The following is a 17,835-nucleotide window of genomic DNA, read 5'->3' on the forward strand; positions in this document are numbered from 1 at the left end:
TTGAAACACGTGATTGTTAAATTAAAATTTGGTTTTATGTGCTATCTGACTAATACGCAGCACTATTTTAATCCTTGTTTTAGTGAACAATTTTTCACGTTTATTTTTGTGCTTTTTGATGTGATTATCAAAAGTTGCATCGGTTTAAACGTGTTTTCATTGTATGAATAATTAATGTCATATTTAACTATGTTTTTTTTTACTTCTGCTAAGCTTTTTTTAGTAACAATTGACAAACCCGGTTCTTTATCATTTAGCCAAATTTTAAACGATTCAATCTCTATCCTGATTTAGATTTTTTTTTATTATGTTATGAAACTATTTAGGAATCATTTGAAATGAACAAAGCTCTTATAAGTAACCACTTTCATAACGTTTTACCAAATGTATTGTAAATCTGCTTTATTATGAAACTTAGAGCCTTATTAGTAAGGGCAGACAAATAAATTAGATAACTTTAGCTGTCGAAGGTCAGTGGCAATTTGTGAATCTATTTTATATAATAGGTGTTATATTTTTTAGCATGGTTTAGCATTCGAAAAATTAATATGTTGTATTAAAGCATGTTCCATGAGCATTACAACTTCGCTACAAAGGGTCCCACTTTATCCCAATAGTCGAAGTGAATGTTGTCTTTTAACTTAGAATCGGTCACAATCAAAAAGCTACTGAAATTTCACCGTGCATTCTTCTTCAAAGAAGATTATGGATTTTTAATATGTACCTTTACAAAAGTCGTACAATTTTAATGAAATCAATATTTGAACTTGAGTTATAAAACTAAATTTTTGTTGAAAAGGAATGTAACATGCGAATTTGAAATGTCAAATCTAATGCCACTGTCATTAAAACATCAATATTGATATTGATGAAAAAGGTGGAAACTAGAGAAGAAAAACTAAGGAAATACTATTGTATCGAAATTAACTTTTGAAATCCCTGAAGTTCAGTGTTGTGTCCTGAAAGTGAATGCAGCATGGCCAAACGACAAGGCAAGGTCTATTTAGGATATGAAGAGGAAATCATTGGAGAGAAGAACCAAGTTCTTCTGAGTTACAAAGTGAACAAAATAGGTGGTTTCCCAGTAAGTATCAACTTTTAGTTGGCATTTCACCGTAAATCAGTATACAGGTTTAATGAAATTCTATACTTTTATTTTAGAACTGGCCACCTCTAGATAACTTAAAATATTCATCGAAATGTCCATTATGTGGATTGCATCGAATGCTGATCGTCCAATGCTATGCCCCGCTGGAAAATTCCGTCTACCACAGAACATTGTATGTTTTTGCCTGTATTAGTCCTAATTGCTGGAACCTATCGGAAGGGTTAGTTTCCATAATTACTTATTTTAAATTTACTCTCATTTTATGTTGACTGATAGCCATATATTTTTATTTAACTGCAATTTATTGTCGCTATTCATGTTTATTAGCAGTCTTTATTCTAATTGCAAATATATATTTTTTTAAGAAATGTGTAAAATATTCCATCTTATTCATCCATATGAAATAGTAATTTATATTTACAGTTGGGAATGTGTCCGGAGCCAGATCCAAGAATCAAGTGTAACAAAGCAGGAAAGCATTACAGTAACACCAAGTGCTGCCAACCTCGCGTGGTGCAATGCAGCTGATGAATGGGATGAGAATGACAATGGTGATTCTACTAATGGCAATGTTATGAATGTTGATAATGAACCAGCTAATGGTGTGAGGTGAGTTTTTCAATACAATTACCAAGTAAGTGAGGATATTTAGGCACAATCCTATTAGAGAAATTTATGCAGGCTCTTGCACAACCTTTTTCTCTATATTCCTTCTCTAATTAGAATTAGAGACTAAGTAATCTTAAAGGTAGGTAGTCAATGTAAATAATATATTTACATTACATATAATTCCTTTTTTCGCAAAATAAGATTAATTTTGAAATAAGGAAACTGATTGGTTGAATTATAGTATTTTAACTATATGTTACAGAAACTCTGATGATGATGAGAGTAATTCCTTTGAGTTGGAAACTGTTGAGCAAGCATTGGGAAATCTACAGGTGTTTGATGCTCATAATGCCAATATGTCCCCACAAGGTATGTTTTATGCATTTTTCTACAGAATAGTTAACTTTAGTCAAACATTAAATTAATAAATGAAAGAGTATTCCAAATGTATTTGATACTTGTCTAATAAAGAATCCACAACTGGTTTAAAACTAGTTGGTACAGTCAGTTGAAAAAATATGTATACATTTACAACGCTAAATAAACTTGTGTAGACCCTGGAAATCAAAAATATGTTATTTATCTGTATGTTTCTATCCTTAAATTGTGCCATTAATATATAAGTGCATACATATTTATGAAACCAAAGGTATACACGTTTTTAAAGTTTTCTAAATATATACATTGTGTTCCTGACTGTACACTGACTAGATAAGTCAATATTTATTTTGTCCGTGTGTGCAGGTGCGGTGGGCTCCAACTGTGGCCCAGAGGCAGCAGCTGAGCTGGAAGGAGGTGATGAGCCCGGCTTGGTTATTGTGGAGACTCCTACTGCCGCGATGAATGATATTGAAGCTCTGCTGCATCAGGTATGTTTTTTACATACTAGCTGTTACTGTGCGGCTTCATCCACATGAAATTATAATAACTTTATATTGTTTGTATTTGTCAAATGCCAACATTGAAATACATAAATGACAACCTTGATTCCTTGATGTTGGCAGCTTGTAGTTTATGGTCCCTTTCCCACATAAAGGTTTTTTCCAATATATTTACCCCCAAGTTGAATAGTGGGAAAACATATAGCCTAAAGCATTTCGTAAGTGTAGGGCTTTTTACTAAAGAGAAAACAATTTAAAAACATGTTGTAATTGCTGACATCCTACTCCACAAAATAGCGTGTGTTTACGCTTTATTAGTTATCAGCTGGGTCTAAAGGGGGGGTCAGCTACCATCAATGCAGCTTAATTTTAAGAAGTTTTTATATCTACTTTAAAGCTTTTGTATCTCTAGAGGGGAGGGCAGCCACTCCCTGTAACCCCTAACAATGCTCATTTATTTTTCTCTCATAATATTGTCTTGAATTGTAATTCATAGACATACAAAAGTATTTTAAAAAGATATTTCCTTTTCATTTTCAGACTGCAGAGCTACCGGTTGAATTAAGAAACAAGCTGACGCGAGTACCAATGCAGTTCATCCCTAAGTATATTTACGTGGAAGAGGAATACAAGAAATCATGCTTTAATGATGATCGCGTCACTGAACTGCTTAATAAATATAAAAATGAGAATGGTAAGTTTTTAAATTATATTAACAAACAGATTAAAAGATATATGGACATAGTTGACATTTCACTAGAGATGTTTTCACATGTCATATTTTTTTTGTGACCCTGTTTTAATTTTATGACAAACAAAGCTTATTATGATTTTGCAAATTTATTACAAGGACATTAGATGAGGCACTAAACTTGACAACTGATATAGTACCTTTCAGAGAAAGTACCGGTGACAAAAAAATCACTATGCTTCATCTAAATGTTTTTAAATGTCATTTTTCCCAAGTGGATCATCATCAGTGGATAATCACTGGATAGAAATATAATTTTAAAAGAATATTGTTTTTTTTGTAGAATTAGATATCGATGGTGTTGCGGAGAGTGTGTCGGGGGCTGGGGCGGGGGCGGGGTCGGGGGATGAGGAGACGTACGAGGAAGCCGCTCCCCTGCACGGTGATAAACTCTTTCACGCTTTCGTCACACGATTGAAGAATAACCCTGGACAAATACTAAGGTATGTGTACTCAAATTCAATTAAAAAGTGAAATTATAACAACGTTCTAACATTTTTAACTTTACAAGGCTATAATTATAAATGTTTGTAACATTATGTTATCTAAAACTTTCCAAAGTAAATACTTAGTTAATAAATTGTCAACCAGTGGTATGTGTAAATATGAATTTTCAATTAATTTAATTAACACTACATTAGAGCATACCATTCAGGCTGCAAAAAAAAAACTAACGGAGTTTATGTACAAGATGGTGTTGTAAACATTTTTTCCAGATATACACGAGATGAGGCACCAATTCTCGGTGCTCCTTTAGTAGTCAACTCCGCGATACCGGAGTCTCCGCGCGTACCAAATGTATGCAACCGCTGTGGTTCCCGACTCATCTGTGAATTACAATTAGTACCAGAGTTCGCCGATACATTGAAAATTTCCCCCAACGATATATCATTGTCCCATTTACATTTCCTCTCCGTACTCATCTTCACGTGCTCACAAAGTTGCTGGCAGTCAATGGACACTGTTGTCAATGAAATTGTCGTATTCCAACCAGAAATCGTTTAATCGATAGAATTAGTCGAAGTTCACATTTTGCCTTTCTTCTCGTCGTAGAAATGAATAAATTATGCCTTATAGTGTAGGTGATAAAGGTCATTTTCTGCTTCAGACATTTAGGTTGTAGAAGATATAGTATTAAAGAAATTACTCTATTAATCAAAGTATCCGCAGAAATCTGCATACATATGTAGGACGGGGTAAGGTGGTCTAACCATGATCAGATCTTATTGGACATTTTACCCCATCTCACGCTCGAATATTCAGGATTTGATAAATTCAGTGCAATCTATAGGATATATTCATATAGCGTCCGCAATAAGGAAATTATATCGTCCTATTAGCTTGTACAAATATCAGTTAAATTGGTTTTATAAAACCTATCGAAAAATGCTTACTTTAATTACTATTTGAAAAGAGATCTTTCTAAACAAACAAAATATAATACAATGTGATTTTTGATCCATGTATAAATCTGGATATAACAAAAAACGTCCAAATGGATACTGTAGAAATTGCAATATTTTACCTACTAAACGATATTGGATGTTGTTTTTATTAATACTACGAAACTGAATATCAAAAAATAGGAGATTCCTAATTCGTCTGTATGTTTTTTCATTATTTTTATGTATAAATAATCAGTTTGTATTACCGAAATTTACGTCTTTTATTTGTTTTACGTTTTTATTATTGTATAAAAAAATGGGTAACAAATATCCATAATGCTTATGTATCTAGTCAGTTCCTATAAATTGCATTTATAGATTCAATTTATTACAAAGTTATTCCTTTAGTAATTAAGTTTAATAACTTTATTTTTAAGGATAGCTTATTTAATGTTTACTCATTTAAATGTTACATTTGTTAACTATAAGATATGATACATAAATTATGAATTTCTCTGCTGCTGTTACAACATACACAAAAGTGTTATTTAGTCTATATCTTTCACTTTTTATTGTCTTAAATTAGTTATAATTACGTAGTTTTTTTTATTAATGATCTAGATGTTTTTACCATTTAATAAAACACCTTAGGTATTTACAAGTGATATTGCAATATAAAAGCTGCGACTAGCAACCACATACAATATTAATATACATGGGTTTTGTTTCTATTTGGTATCATAAATTCTCTGTTCGAGCGAGCAAATGAAAGAAAAATTCAATTACTCATTAATTATGTTGTTTCTCATTTTAACAGTTAATAATATAAAGAAATGTTCTAAACAAAAAAAAATACAATTTTACTGTTGAATTAGCCTACAATTGAGGTTAGTATTTTGAAGACATTAACCGAAAACGCTGTATGTCAGTTAATATTATTTTTAATGTTTTTTCGTACAAAATACTAGTTGTTTTTTGCCTCTTTATTTTGACAATGTTTTAATTGCATCACACACAGGCAAAACAACTTCGAAAACTAATGCATGAAAAGCAATATATTTATCATTTACGAATTGATAAACAGAAGATTGTATGTATTGTATAATAAAACTAATTCTTAGTGCATTTAGTAATAGTTTGGGACTCTTTTTCAACTTGATGAAACAAAACAAACAAAAATCTTAGGTATCATTCCGTCTGCTTACTAGCTAATAAAGTTTTAAATGTATGTATTACATCATTAGTTTATTTAAAACAATGATAAAGTTGTTAAGTCCACTACTTTTGTTAAAACAAATTGTTGCCTTATTTTTTTCAAAGCTTGGTGTCATTTAATGGATTGTTGTTGATTTAAACATTTGCGTAGAGTAAATTTAGATATCCGTGGACGTTGGATATATCGGAGAATATTATGCAATCTGCTACTCGTCTGCCACTTAACGACTCTGAGCACGGCAATGAATATTTTTAATACTTTCTGGTAATATACTACGTACCTATTTAAACTTAAATCCAGTTTAATTCTTAAATCATAGTTATCAATAAAGTCTAAAAAATATCATTTTATTATTTACCCAAACTTCCTCCAGCTCATTCTTTGTCAGGTTTACTTTGACCATGCTCTTTTGATTCGATTCCAGCTAAACGCCTTAGCCTAATATTCCCATGTGACTTTGTAAAATTGTCTTTCAGAATAAAGTCTTTAAACCTAAAAGCTAAATATGTTGTAGTCCGTGGATTTACGTACAAGGCTAAAAAATATTTGTATTATAATTTAAAAAAAACCGAAAGTATCGACTCGAAGTTCTATGAGGGAAACTATCGAAAATCTAAACGATTCGTAACCGATTGTACAACAGCATCCCTAATCTGAGTTGTCAAATAAATCAACTTATAATTTGACATTGACACTTGACTTCAGCAGCTTGACAGTGCCCTACTAATGAAAAGTATCCAAAACAAAATATAGAAATAGATTATAAACAAGATTCAGTAGCAAATAGTGTTCGAGTGCAGTGAAAACGTAATTAAAAGTTGATTCAATACGTTAGTGTCATTACTGCGGTCTTTATCGTATCAAAGTTACTTATAGTCGTCAAGATTAAGCGATTCAAGTTACAAATGCCTCATCGCAGAGGCAGTTTATCAACAAATGACTTGTTTTCGCGTGAAATTGACATAGAGATATGTTTAAAAACTTTAAAGATATATCAAAAACTTGAAGGAGATGTGAATTGTGTAGTGTGGGACGCATCTCTAGTGCTAGCAAAATATCTTGAAACGATATGTCAAGAAAAGCCCGAATTCTTAAGTGGAACAAGGGTATTAGAATTGGGATCTGGGTTAGGTATTGTTGGACTTACAGCAGCTACTTTAGGGTTTGTATGCTCTTTAAAAAAATATTCTTGTTGTTCACTTTAACTATATTTTTTATATGTATTAACGTTTTTCCAGTGCTCAAGTAACATTGACAGATTTACCTGAAGCTTTGCCATTACTTCGATTAAATATCAGTGAAAATAAGCAAAAGATTGGTAGTATGGGTGGCTATGCAATTGCAGAAGTTTTAGAATGGAGTGACAATAATTCTGATATACATAAACAAGAATTTGATATGGTTCTTTTAGCTGATTGTATTTACTATGAAGATGTAATTTATGTCAATACTTAAAAATTTTTACATGCTAACAAAAGTTTACTTTTGCATGATGCTTTGTCTAAGTTATGTTTTATTATCATAAGCTTTAAATGCATGGTTCATTACTTTTTTATTTATATAGTGCTTGCATGTAATTCAATTTTATTTATGTACTTATTGACTGATAATAATTGATGACCTTTTATAGGCCTTACTTTTTATTCTTAAATTATTTAAGCTTCTGTCTGTGATTTTTATAAATGATCCTTAAAAAATAAGTTAGCCAATTGATACTTTATAATTTATATCTGATTTTGTTTGATAGATTAATTTATTAAGTTAGTTTATTTTATTAAGCGACAAAGAGTGTGACTTTTGTTGCTTTTAATAACTGATTAATAAAAGTGTAAATAACATTTTTTTAATTACTAAGAATTTCTGATGTATTATTTAAATGGAATTTAAACACTTTACCATGCTAATGTGTATAAATTGTAAGTATTGTTCATGTTTAAGATTTTTTTGTATGGTTTGTTTTTGTTATTATTGCATGTATTTCTTATTGCGAAATGTTCAATCATTTACATCAATGTTTTTTAACTTTTATAATGGCTGATTTAAAAGTTACTTATAACCTTTTAGCTTATTTGATCTGATACTAACCTTTTCAGGCTGTAGAACCTTTGATTCAAACATTACAAAATTTGAACTACACAATATTGAAGAAACCAACTATATATCTAACACAAGAAATGCGTGATTCTGAAGTTCAGAAAAGACTTTGGAATGAGTTTTATGAGAAGTTAACAGATACCTTTCATGTACAAAAAATACCAGAAGATGAACAACATATGAACTACAGGAGCCCAGATATTGTCTTGCTCAAAATAAATAGAAAATGTTGAATATAGGTTGTATCAAATGTTACATTGTTAATTAGATGTAGGTTTTTTTTGGAGTAAAAGCATTGTGATAGAAGTGTAATAAATAGTACAAATAAATAGATTAAACTCGTTGTGTAGATAAGCTTATATAAGAGAAAAAGTGTAAGTCTCCTTTAAAAAGGAGAATTATGCGGTTCAAAATAAATTATTTATTATGTAATGTAATGATTGTATTTACATTTTTGTGTTAGGTAAAATAATGTTGTGGTTGTTCCAGTTTATATTTTTGATAATCATTTAACTGCATTTATGTAAACTTGTGTAAATGAAACATTGTTTATATTGAAAGAAATAATTTATTTATGTATTAAAGTGAATAATACAAGTTTTTTTCGTATATTATGTTATTTTTATCTATACTAATATTATGTATGATATATGCAAAATATGTTACATTTATAATAACTAATTTAAAATGTTATACACCATGTGAAATTTTATTTTTGCTATTTTGTATTTCTTGTAATGTTTAGAGAGGGCGTACATCTTTGACTAAACTATCGCACAACTTTTGTGCATCCCAATCAACTGTTTAGTTGCACAACTAAAGATCGAGTAGTGTGCTCGCCTCCATACAAGCTCTTAGGAAACTAAGAGGGACTAAACAGTTGTGCGATAGTTTAGTCAAAAATGTGCGCGTGATCTTATACAACAAAATAATGTGTAGAGAAAAACAACTGTTTTCTCTACACATTATTTTGTTTTTCCTTTTTTTTTTCATTATTGTAATATCTTGTAAGATATTTGATATTCACACATGTATTCTTACTCAGTGTAGTAAGTATCATGTGCCTGTAGTGCTATGAGCCTAATAATCAATTTAAAAAATTGTTGCCAGAAACTTAACAAATAAATATACGTATAAACCTAAAGCTTGATTAAAGTGGTACTTATTTCATCTTAAAAATTATAAACTAGTCCCAAGTGCTTCTTCAAGGGTGGGGGGGAGGTGTTGATCCCAAGAGAATCGAAAAATTAATATTACTTATGAAAACTACTCTGAATCACTAGACCTACTTTTTTGAATACATCTACCTAGTACCTAGATATATCTGTATAAACTAATTCACTACATACATCAAAAACCGTCTAGTTATGAATGAACTGAAGTGTTCTTCTCACCTCTCAAGATATTTTTACCAACATCTATGTTAAACTGAATCAACGCCCTATTTTGTAGAAGAAAGGTCAAGTTGATGCTAATTGGAGTGTTCCTATTAACGTAGTTTCATTATTTTTTTCTAAGTAAGTAATTCATAACGTAGTTGTTTTGGGAAATAAAATAGCATACTAGCTATCTGTTACCAGAAGACTATGGAACGTTTTGTTAATTTGGTTAATATACGGATTTATTTGTAATTTAGAAAATTTGCCTCTTCAAAATTACAAATTGCAGTCATAAATATCATTATTTAACTATATTGTTGCCAACGGTACATTATTTTAAAAGCTCACTGCACTGCTGCAATCAAAGCTGGCAGATGTGCATAAGTATAAAGTCTTCTTTTCTCTTGGAGGAAATTATTGGAAAGAAAAGAATTCTCTTCGAAAAAAAAAGAACAATTATTTTTTTACTCTTTAATGTCTAAGTCAATAGTTTTGTTATATTTACTCTTTGAAAACGTTTTGAAACACAAAAGTAAAAATAAAATGTCACCTGTCACCTGAGAAATTTGCTGAATGCTGAAATGTGCCATTGTAATAAGTATTTTTATTGTAAATAAATAAAGCATGAATAAAAGTAGTACTAATGAATGTATGCCAAGTCCGGCTGGGGATCCATGGATTACGTGTAGATCGAAGTCCCACCATAGGCGAATATATTATTATAATACTATTACCGGTGAAGCAATATGGAATTTAACTGATTTTGAGGTAAAGTTAAACCGAACTTTATTGGTTTATCATATTTTAGCGTTATTGTTACAGTCACATGTTTTCAAGATATGTGTTCCAAGAACTTTGTTGCTTGTGAAGTATGTATACCTAAATAAAGTTGACTTATTTTTGAACATTTTGATATACAACTTTGATCCTTGTTTTAGAATGATAAGTGTAAAAAGATAACAGATAACAGAGTTTGTGTTGGCGGACAAGACCATTCTGATGGCTATCCAGAACCAGAAGACCCACCACAAGATATATGCAGGAACAATTTTGCATCTGGAACTAATGAACAAAATATACATAATACGGAATCCAGAAGTTCAATTTTTAATGAACATATCATTAATGAACCATTCATGCACGACAGTTTATCTTCAAGCCATATAGATCAGAAATGGAGTAATATAAATACATTTAATGATGTCAAGTTCAGTGTTCCAGTGGCCACATCACCACCAACATCAATTCCCAATAATTCTTTCCCAATAAATCAACCACAGATTAAAGTAAACATAGATCTCGACCATATAGGGTTTAAAAATAATTATGTTCATACAACCACAGTACCACTTAGTGAACGCTTTCAAAGAATCAATCATGTTAATAGCCATTCATGGTTTATTATGCCAGAACAAGGATATAAGTCAACAGTTACAGAAGTTTCAGCAACTAATACTTCTATGAAAGATGAACCGGAACCCTTGTCCAGTACACACCAACAGTCAATTGTTGCTAGTGATTTGAGGCAAATATTATCATTAAAACGACAGACAAATATATTAAATAACATTGAACAACAAGTAAATACTAACAGTAAGTACAGACTTGTTGTTTTTGCAATGTTAATCTATATTTTAAGTAAATTTCATTTTATAGGACCTGAAATAAATAGTATGTCTATTGGAACATTGCATATTGGTAATTTTGGAGTTCACCAAATGGACAGGATAAATCAAAAACTAATCAAGGTAAGTGTATTTTGCATATGGCATATATGTTTTTTTAACAATGTATGGAGTATTTTGAAATTATAGCCTATGTTACTCACAGTTAAATTACCTTTCTAATGGTGAAAGAATTTTTAAAATCAGCCCAATAGTTTTTACGCAAATCAAACACATACAAAAATCCTAAATTACAAATCTTTGCTCTTTATAATATTAAGTATAGATTGGTAAGAACAATTTATCTAAAATTTAATAATGTTGCATCCATACACCATACACCATGGCATATCGTTGCTGATGTTCTAACACCACATAGCTCACTTTATGGCTATATTGCCATTTTGGTGTCATTCCCTAGAGAATCATAAGGCACACCATTTCAGGCTATTACAAACATGTATTCTACATTAAATGTAACTATAATAAAGTACACACAAACAGTGTATTAGTATATTATCTTTACAAAATGATTCCATTGTTTCTCTCCTTTTTGACATCCGTGGTGATAAAAGTTCGATGATCGATATCCATTATTTGTACACTCTGTTCTACCTTTAATTAAAATATAAAAAAACAGCTTGCGGCTCAACAATATGTACTATGTAAAATCCCAAGTTGCCTGATGAGATACATTTTATACCTTGAAACACAAATTCTGCTGCTATAAATTGTGCTTAGTCGCAAGCCAGTGCACGGATTTCTTTTTAAACACAAGCTGATCTGTAGATCATCAATTTAAATTGAGTTAAAAATACAGCCAAATACTGATGTGAACCAAAAACGCTATGCTTCATAGTACAATGTACAATCTAAGATAATTTTATTCATATAATTACAGAACACTGTTGTTGGCACAACTGAAGAAGATAACATGAACAATTTTCAGGATTATATATATTTAGTTCCTGATGCAAATGTATTTCAAAATCACATCTGTTTTCTTAAATTCTTGCTTCAATTCAGTAAGTTGTTTAATATATTGAAGTACTTATGTTCATTTTTTCATTCATTTCTAGATATATAACTTTTTATTTGAAACTTTTTTTTTTCCAAGGTAAAACTTTCCATTTCATAGTACTAGAAAATGTATTGAAAGACATTCAGGTCAATAGGAGAAGTGATAATGACTATAAAAAGAGGCAAGCACGACAAGCAATGAATTTCATAACCTGCAATATTAGAACAGGTTTGGTTTCAATTGGTATGTATAATTAATAAATAACATTTGTTATTTGTATTGTACTAGACTAGATAAACAACTTAATATTATATTTTGTTTCGCAGTTAAAAATTCAATGTATCAAAATAATACTCGACACTTTTATGTTCTGGATTGTTGCCGAAAGCTTGTAGAAGAACATGATAAAATTGTAAGTATGAGTGTTTTGACATACACATGTGTAATTTTTAATTAATTCCCTTTTGTATATTGTTTCATATGTTATGGGCGCCGTTTTAATTATGTAGGTGTAGGGAAAGGGCAGCCATTATTAATTTCGTGTTATTCGAAGTAGCTTTTACATGTATTTTACATTTTTCGATTCTCTAGGGAGCAGTTCACCCCTCTGCCGTCATGACGACCCCATGTTATATGAAGTAAATGATATTTTCAGATACTACTGAGCAATTATGAACATTTAAAAGTACAAAAAAATACTGATAGGATTTTAATCTTCACCGTTAACGAATTTAAATTAATAGTTAATACTTTGGGTGATGCAAATTTAATTAGAAACCATCTATATCCAAATGAAACATCCCAGGATGTGTCTATGCAAGATGTCTCAAATGATCAAGAATACGATGTTAAAGATAATGAATTAATTAAAAAACAACTTCAAACTCTAACGAGTGACATTCCTACTAAAGTTAGTATAGGAATTGGAACCAGCAATCCTATTGAAGAAAAAAATACAGTCGACGCTAGTGTTCAAACCGATTTAGATTCTGAATTACTCACTCGAATATTAAATACTGAAAGTGTTAAAACTATTCTCGCTGACTCTACATTAAAAGAAATGCTAAACAATGATAATATGTCAGTTTCGAATAATTGGAATGCAAATTTGAATTCACCGAAATCGCATGCAACAGATATAGACAATAAAGTAAAGGAGAAAAATTTCAAATGGCGTAGAAAGGGATCTAGTATTTTCTTTAAAAAGAAAGACGAAACACATTCATTTGCTAATTTAATGGTACAAATACCTGAAGGAACAGTAAAACAGTTAAATAATGAGTGTAATATTAGCGCTAATGTTATTTTACCACCAACGGAAGACTCTTCTAGTTCGGGAATAGTTTCTATTGCGCCTTGTCCTAATGATTACTGGAATGAAAATAATAATACAAGAAATATACACCTCTCTTCCGTTGGCAAAGAAAGTGAAAAAGACAGCAGTAATGTTATGTTTGAAGTGACAAGCGAAGCTATGAATGAAAATCTGAAATCCCATAGCGATGAATGGGTTTCGCGTTTTGTTCAAATAATGGAAGAAGCGCTAACACAAGTGTTAGAAAAAAATCCTTCGCAGTCTCCTAATGTATTAGCTCCGCCGTGGACTTTGTTTGAGGCGACAACTTGCATTAAAATGAAATATCATAAAGATCGTGATATCGTCGATGCTGGGAATAAATTGACTAATACTCTTACAAAAATTAGTGATGAAAAAGGTAATCATACTTCATACTAGTAATATAAATGAGAAAGTTTAGATGGATGGATGGATGTTTGTTAGAGTTTGTAACCTAAACGGTTCAACGGATCTCCAAGAAACTCTGCACAGATGTAGAGCATAATCTGGAAGATCATATAGGCTACTTTTTATCCCGGAAATAGTTACGGTCCCCGTGGGATGCATTAATTTTGTTTTTTAATGTTTACTCGATAATTCTGCAACGGTTCAACATATCTTATTAAAAATCGACACAGATATAAAACAAAGTCTGAAGTACACATGAGTTGAGGTTCATCCCCGAAAAGCGTCCGATTCCCAAGGAACACGTAGTTTTTTATTATTTGCATAGTTCGTCTGTTTTCTAATACCACGCGAACGAAGTTGCGGGCTACAGCTATAATAGTATTGGAATAAATGTCAACTTTTAGTTGAATAATTTTCGATCGTTGTTTCAGGAACAGTAAATATTCATCCGACTCCAAAGCAATATATGGAAATGTACAGTTATGGTGTTTACTTGATTGATGCTCTACAGGTAAATAATTTGATAATATATGGATGTAATGTGTAACTATCTAGATTCTAGATTATTGATTTCATTGTTTGTGCTATACTTTAGGCTGCTTACGAGGGATGTGAAGATTTACAAACAGCTTCTGAATCACTATCGAAACTGTTAAACGACATTCAAAATCCAAATCTATCTACTAGTCAAAATGACTCATTTATCGACGTACAAGAGGAAAATATCGAAAATACCTGTAACAAGGCAAACAGAGGTAAAAGAAAATTATCAATTAAAAATTAAACTATGTTAATATTACAGACTTGACTTGGTGGTTAATTTATTTCAGATGCAAAGGAAAAAGCATTCCAGACTAGTAACGAACATACATTGATTGCCAAAAAAATACAAATACAACTTTCCCCAGTATCTTCGCCATCAAAGTGCAAAGTAAGATCGATATTTAAAAATGAAGATAATGTAAGTAAACGTTATTTTTTGTTTTATAATTATATAAACCTAGCAATTCCGCCCAGCTTTGCCTGATAAAGATTATATATCTCATCTTTCCGGACATCCATACCCTTCTCGTTGATGTAAAGTATTCTGTGATAATGTATCATTCACCAGCTCACTATATGTGCTATTTAGGGGCTTAGCCTACCCTAAGGGTTACTATGTCTTAGTCAACCACGCTGGTTGACTTCACACATATACTTCAATTTCTTCGTTGATATGTGCAGATTGCATCACGATGTTTTCCTTCACCGTACGAATGTGTCGTAATTTATTTATCTTTCTAAAGGCGAAAGAATTTTTGTAATCCACTCAATAGTTACGGAGTCTGTTTAGTGCATACAAATCTTTTCTCTTTATAATATTAGTATTGAAAAGTGATATTAGTAATTTTTAAATTATTCTTACAGAAAGTTGAAGAAAAGGAAAATATTAATATTAATGAGGAATCCGAAAGTAAAACTTTATTGCTATCTGAATTGGATTCTAATAATTATGTATTTGTAAAAGATCGTGTGAGGTCATTTGTAGACGAGGAGTCTCACACACCGACTTATGATCCGCCAACATCACACGAAGTCAATACTGATTCCTCAATTAATGAAATACCAACAAGTAAAGATTCAAAACAACCAAAAATCGTTATAAACTTCACTCAATGTGCGGATTACGAAAAAAAACTTAAAATGAAAGAATTAGAATTAAACGATATTGATTCTGAAGAGTCTTATTTAGATTATAGTAACGATTATTTAGATTATGAAAATCAGTATGAAAATATTAAAGAATGGCCGAATGATAAACATTTTGGATTTGAAAATATTTTCAATAATTTGTTACTAGAGATACGACAGACTTTTATAATTGTCTTTGCCTTTTGGTAAGTATTGTATTTATTATTGTGTATTTAACGTAAACTAAAATTCCCTTAAAATGCTTTATATATGCAAGTATTGCTATAATAAATACAGTTTAAAAATAGGTTTTTTTTATACTGCATTGATTTTTTTTTAATCATTGTACACCAATTCTGTGAATTTTGTGGTATTGGCTCATAAAAAATATTTCAACCCCGATTTTTTTTATTCGATTTTTTTAGTATGACGTGTCAAAAAGATGTAAATATATCTGAACCTCGAAGAAAATTATTAGATGCCAAAGAAGTTTATTTGAAAATAAGTAACATTTGTAATGTTCTGAACAGGTCAGTGACATTGTGGGAATATTGAACTCTTTTATCGCATTATTTTTTAAGCACGCGAATATTTAAAAAATGTTATCCGATTTTATAAATGTTAATGAACGATCGTATAAATTTTTAAATACGATAAATCTTTTTAACACTACATTTTGCGTAAACATTTTTCGAAATGTAGAAAAAAAAAAACTTTATCTAATACATGTATTTGTGTGTGTGTTTCAGAATCATCAAACGAGATGATAAATTGTTCGTGTCGTATATTGCTGAAGTTTTGCAGGCGGAAGATCTGATGGAAGATTTTAAGTTTGACGAGAGCGATTTAACTAAATATAAGTAAGAATTATAAGAATTTTTATGTAAAAATTATAATACTTACATTAAAATAATCACTGTCTATTTGTTTTTCAGAGAAATTATTACAAAATATTCGGAGCAAGCCAATTCTCTTCGTGAATGTTTAGAAACAATTATAAAGACATATGAGTTGGTATATTGAGTTTTCACCGCATATTAGAATGGTATTGAAGTGGATTTTAAATCTGAGTGATTTTTTGAATTCTATAGAAATAAGTGGAAAATAGTGAAATTAAAAAAATTAAAGCATGCGATGACAAGTACAGAAACATAATAAAAGTGTTATAGTACTATTTCATAGAATATTCAAAGATTATACATTCACAGTTAACACAGCGACCTTTAAGCATAATAATCAGAGATTTAAAAAGTTAAAATTTTGTTACATTTGTTATGTTTCTTGTTTGGGAAAGCATAGATACGGGTTTTTTTTATTTATAGGCCCACTACATCATTACTACAAAGGTGTTAGAGCAAACATTAACTGTTTGATACAGTTTGGAATGTTGATTATATTGATTATTATGTTTTTTTTCTGTAGAATTCACTGATCTATACAAACAGACGAGCTTCCGTGCGGCTTCCGCATAACATTATAAAAAACTTCATTTAATTGTTTACTTTCGGTAAAAAATTCATTTGAAAATGTCTAAATTCAAATTAGATGACAATGGTCTCTGCCAATGGCCAACAAATACCGTTACAATAGTAATCTTGCTTTTTTGCTATTGACTTGTAGTTGTTCCTTTCTAGTATGACTATCTCGGTAGAAGGTATTAAAATAATAGCCTATATGGTAAATGTAGGGCCGTATATTAAAAAAAGAATAAATTAAAAATATACTGTGATTGCTGACATCCTATTATACATAACTAAGTAGTGTGTACGCTTTATTAATAATAAGGATTCCTATCGCCTTGGGTTTTATAATCTGTGGCATAAATAGATCTGCAATTGCAATTCTATTCGAATAAATAAAAAGTTGAAATTAAATGAAGAGAAATGAAATCTTTTGTACACAGGTTTTTGCTACCAGTGCCTTGAGCGAGATTTCTATAAGGCTCTGATTACTTGCCTTTGTGGGGTTTCGTGACACTATGTATTTCGTAGATCAGTGACGCCCTTTTCTGTTGGGCGCCCTGGGCGATCGCCTCACCGCCCTTTGCTAACACTTTTATAGTAAATTATAAAAAAATTGTTTTTTTTTAACAAAGTACGTATTGCTTTTGTAAAACAAAAATGAAGTTTTATCCCTTTTTTAAATACATTAATATGATATTACGTTCATTCATCAATGAACGCAAATTCATTGAATTTTACGTTATATTCAATACAAAACAAGGCATAATTTCATGTGTTTAAATATCATTATGTGATTGAGATTATTTTTTTCATGTGATAAATTAAAAAAGACAAAAACGGTGAGGTATT

General features: G+C 30.6%; 3 protein-coding genes across 3 annotated transcripts; all 3 read left to right on the top strand.

Moving 5' to 3' along the window:
- The first annotated feature begins 794 nt into the window (after positions 1–794).
- Positions 795–5,073, top strand: LOC106104107 (programmed cell death protein 2-like). The gene is made up of 8 exons (XM_013284056.1): positions 795–1,084; positions 1,162–1,328; positions 1,532–1,717; positions 1,980–2,086; positions 2,462–2,586; positions 3,139–3,292; positions 3,633–3,792; positions 4,066–5,073. Exons 1-8 carry the CDS (start codon positions 977–979, stop codon positions 4,352–4,354), a joined length of 1,296 nt encoding a protein of 431 aa, XP_013139510.1. The 5' UTR covers positions 795–976; the 3' UTR covers positions 4,355–5,073.
- A 1,476-nt stretch (positions 5,074–6,549) lies between these two features.
- Positions 6,550–8,622, top strand: LOC106104093 (protein-lysine methyltransferase METTL21D-like). The gene is made up of 3 exons (XM_013284038.1): positions 6,550–7,112; positions 7,189–7,384; positions 8,044–8,622. Exons 1-3 carry the CDS (start codon positions 6,856–6,858, stop codon positions 8,275–8,277), a joined length of 687 nt encoding a protein of 228 aa, XP_013139492.1. The 5' UTR covers positions 6,550–6,855; the 3' UTR covers positions 8,278–8,622.
- Positions 8,623–8,700: 78 nt separating this feature from the next.
- Positions 8,701–17,401, top strand: LOC106104209. The gene is made up of 14 exons (XM_013284175.1): positions 8,701–10,191; positions 10,362–11,016; positions 11,080–11,171; positions 11,989–12,112; positions 12,205–12,351; positions 12,435–12,520; positions 12,764–13,823; positions 14,284–14,363; positions 14,448–14,607; positions 14,683–14,813; positions 15,260–15,729; positions 15,949–16,053; positions 16,273–16,383; positions 16,459–17,401. The coding sequence occupies exons 1-14, from the start codon at positions 10,048–10,050 to the stop codon at positions 16,544–16,546; spliced, it is 3,453 nt and encodes a 1,150-aa protein (XP_013139629.1). The 5' UTR covers positions 8,701–10,047; the 3' UTR covers positions 16,547–17,401.
- Positions 17,402–17,835: the final 434 nt, after the last annotated feature.

The sequence above is a fragment of the Papilio polytes genome, unplaced genomic scaffold (genome assembly GCF_000836215.1).
Source record: "Papilio polytes unplaced genomic scaffold, Ppol_1.0 DF823691.1, whole genome shotgun sequence".
NCBI lineage: Eukaryota > Metazoa > Arthropoda > Insecta > Lepidoptera > Papilionidae > Papilio > Papilio polytes.

Coding starts and splice junctions, on each gene's coding strand:
- LOC106104209 (XM_013284175.1), top strand. CDS start 10,048: ATGAATAAAAGTAGTACTAATGAATGTATGCCAAGTCCGGCTGGGGAT. Junction 10,192..10,361: donor GGAATTTAACTGATTTTGAG/GTAAAGTTAAAC, acceptor TCCTTGTTTTAG/AATGATAAGTGTAAAAAGAT. Junction 12,521..12,763: donor TAGAAGAACATGATAAAATT/GTAAGTATGAGT, acceptor TGATATTTTCAG/ATACTACTGAGCAATTATGA.
- LOC106104107 (XM_013284056.1), top strand. CDS start 977: ATGGCCAAACGACAAGGCAAGGTCTATTTAGGATATGAAGAGGAAATC. Junction 2,087..2,461: donor TGCCAATATGTCCCCACAAG/GTATGTTTTATG, acceptor CCGTGTGTGCAG/GTGCGGTGGGCTCCAACTGT. Junction 2,587..3,138: donor TTGAAGCTCTGCTGCATCAG/GTATGTTTTTTA, acceptor TTTCATTTTCAG/ACTGCAGAGCTACCGGTTGA.
- LOC106104093 (XM_013284038.1), top strand. CDS start 6,856: ATGCCTCATCGCAGAGGCAGTTTATCAACAAATGACTTGTTTTCGCGT. Junction 7,113..7,188: donor CTTACAGCAGCTACTTTAGG/GTTTGTATGCTC, acceptor ACGTTTTTCCAG/TGCTCAAGTAACATTGACAG. Junction 7,385..8,043: donor ATTGTATTTACTATGAAGAT/GTAATTTATGTC, acceptor TAACCTTTTCAG/GCTGTAGAACCTTTGATTCA.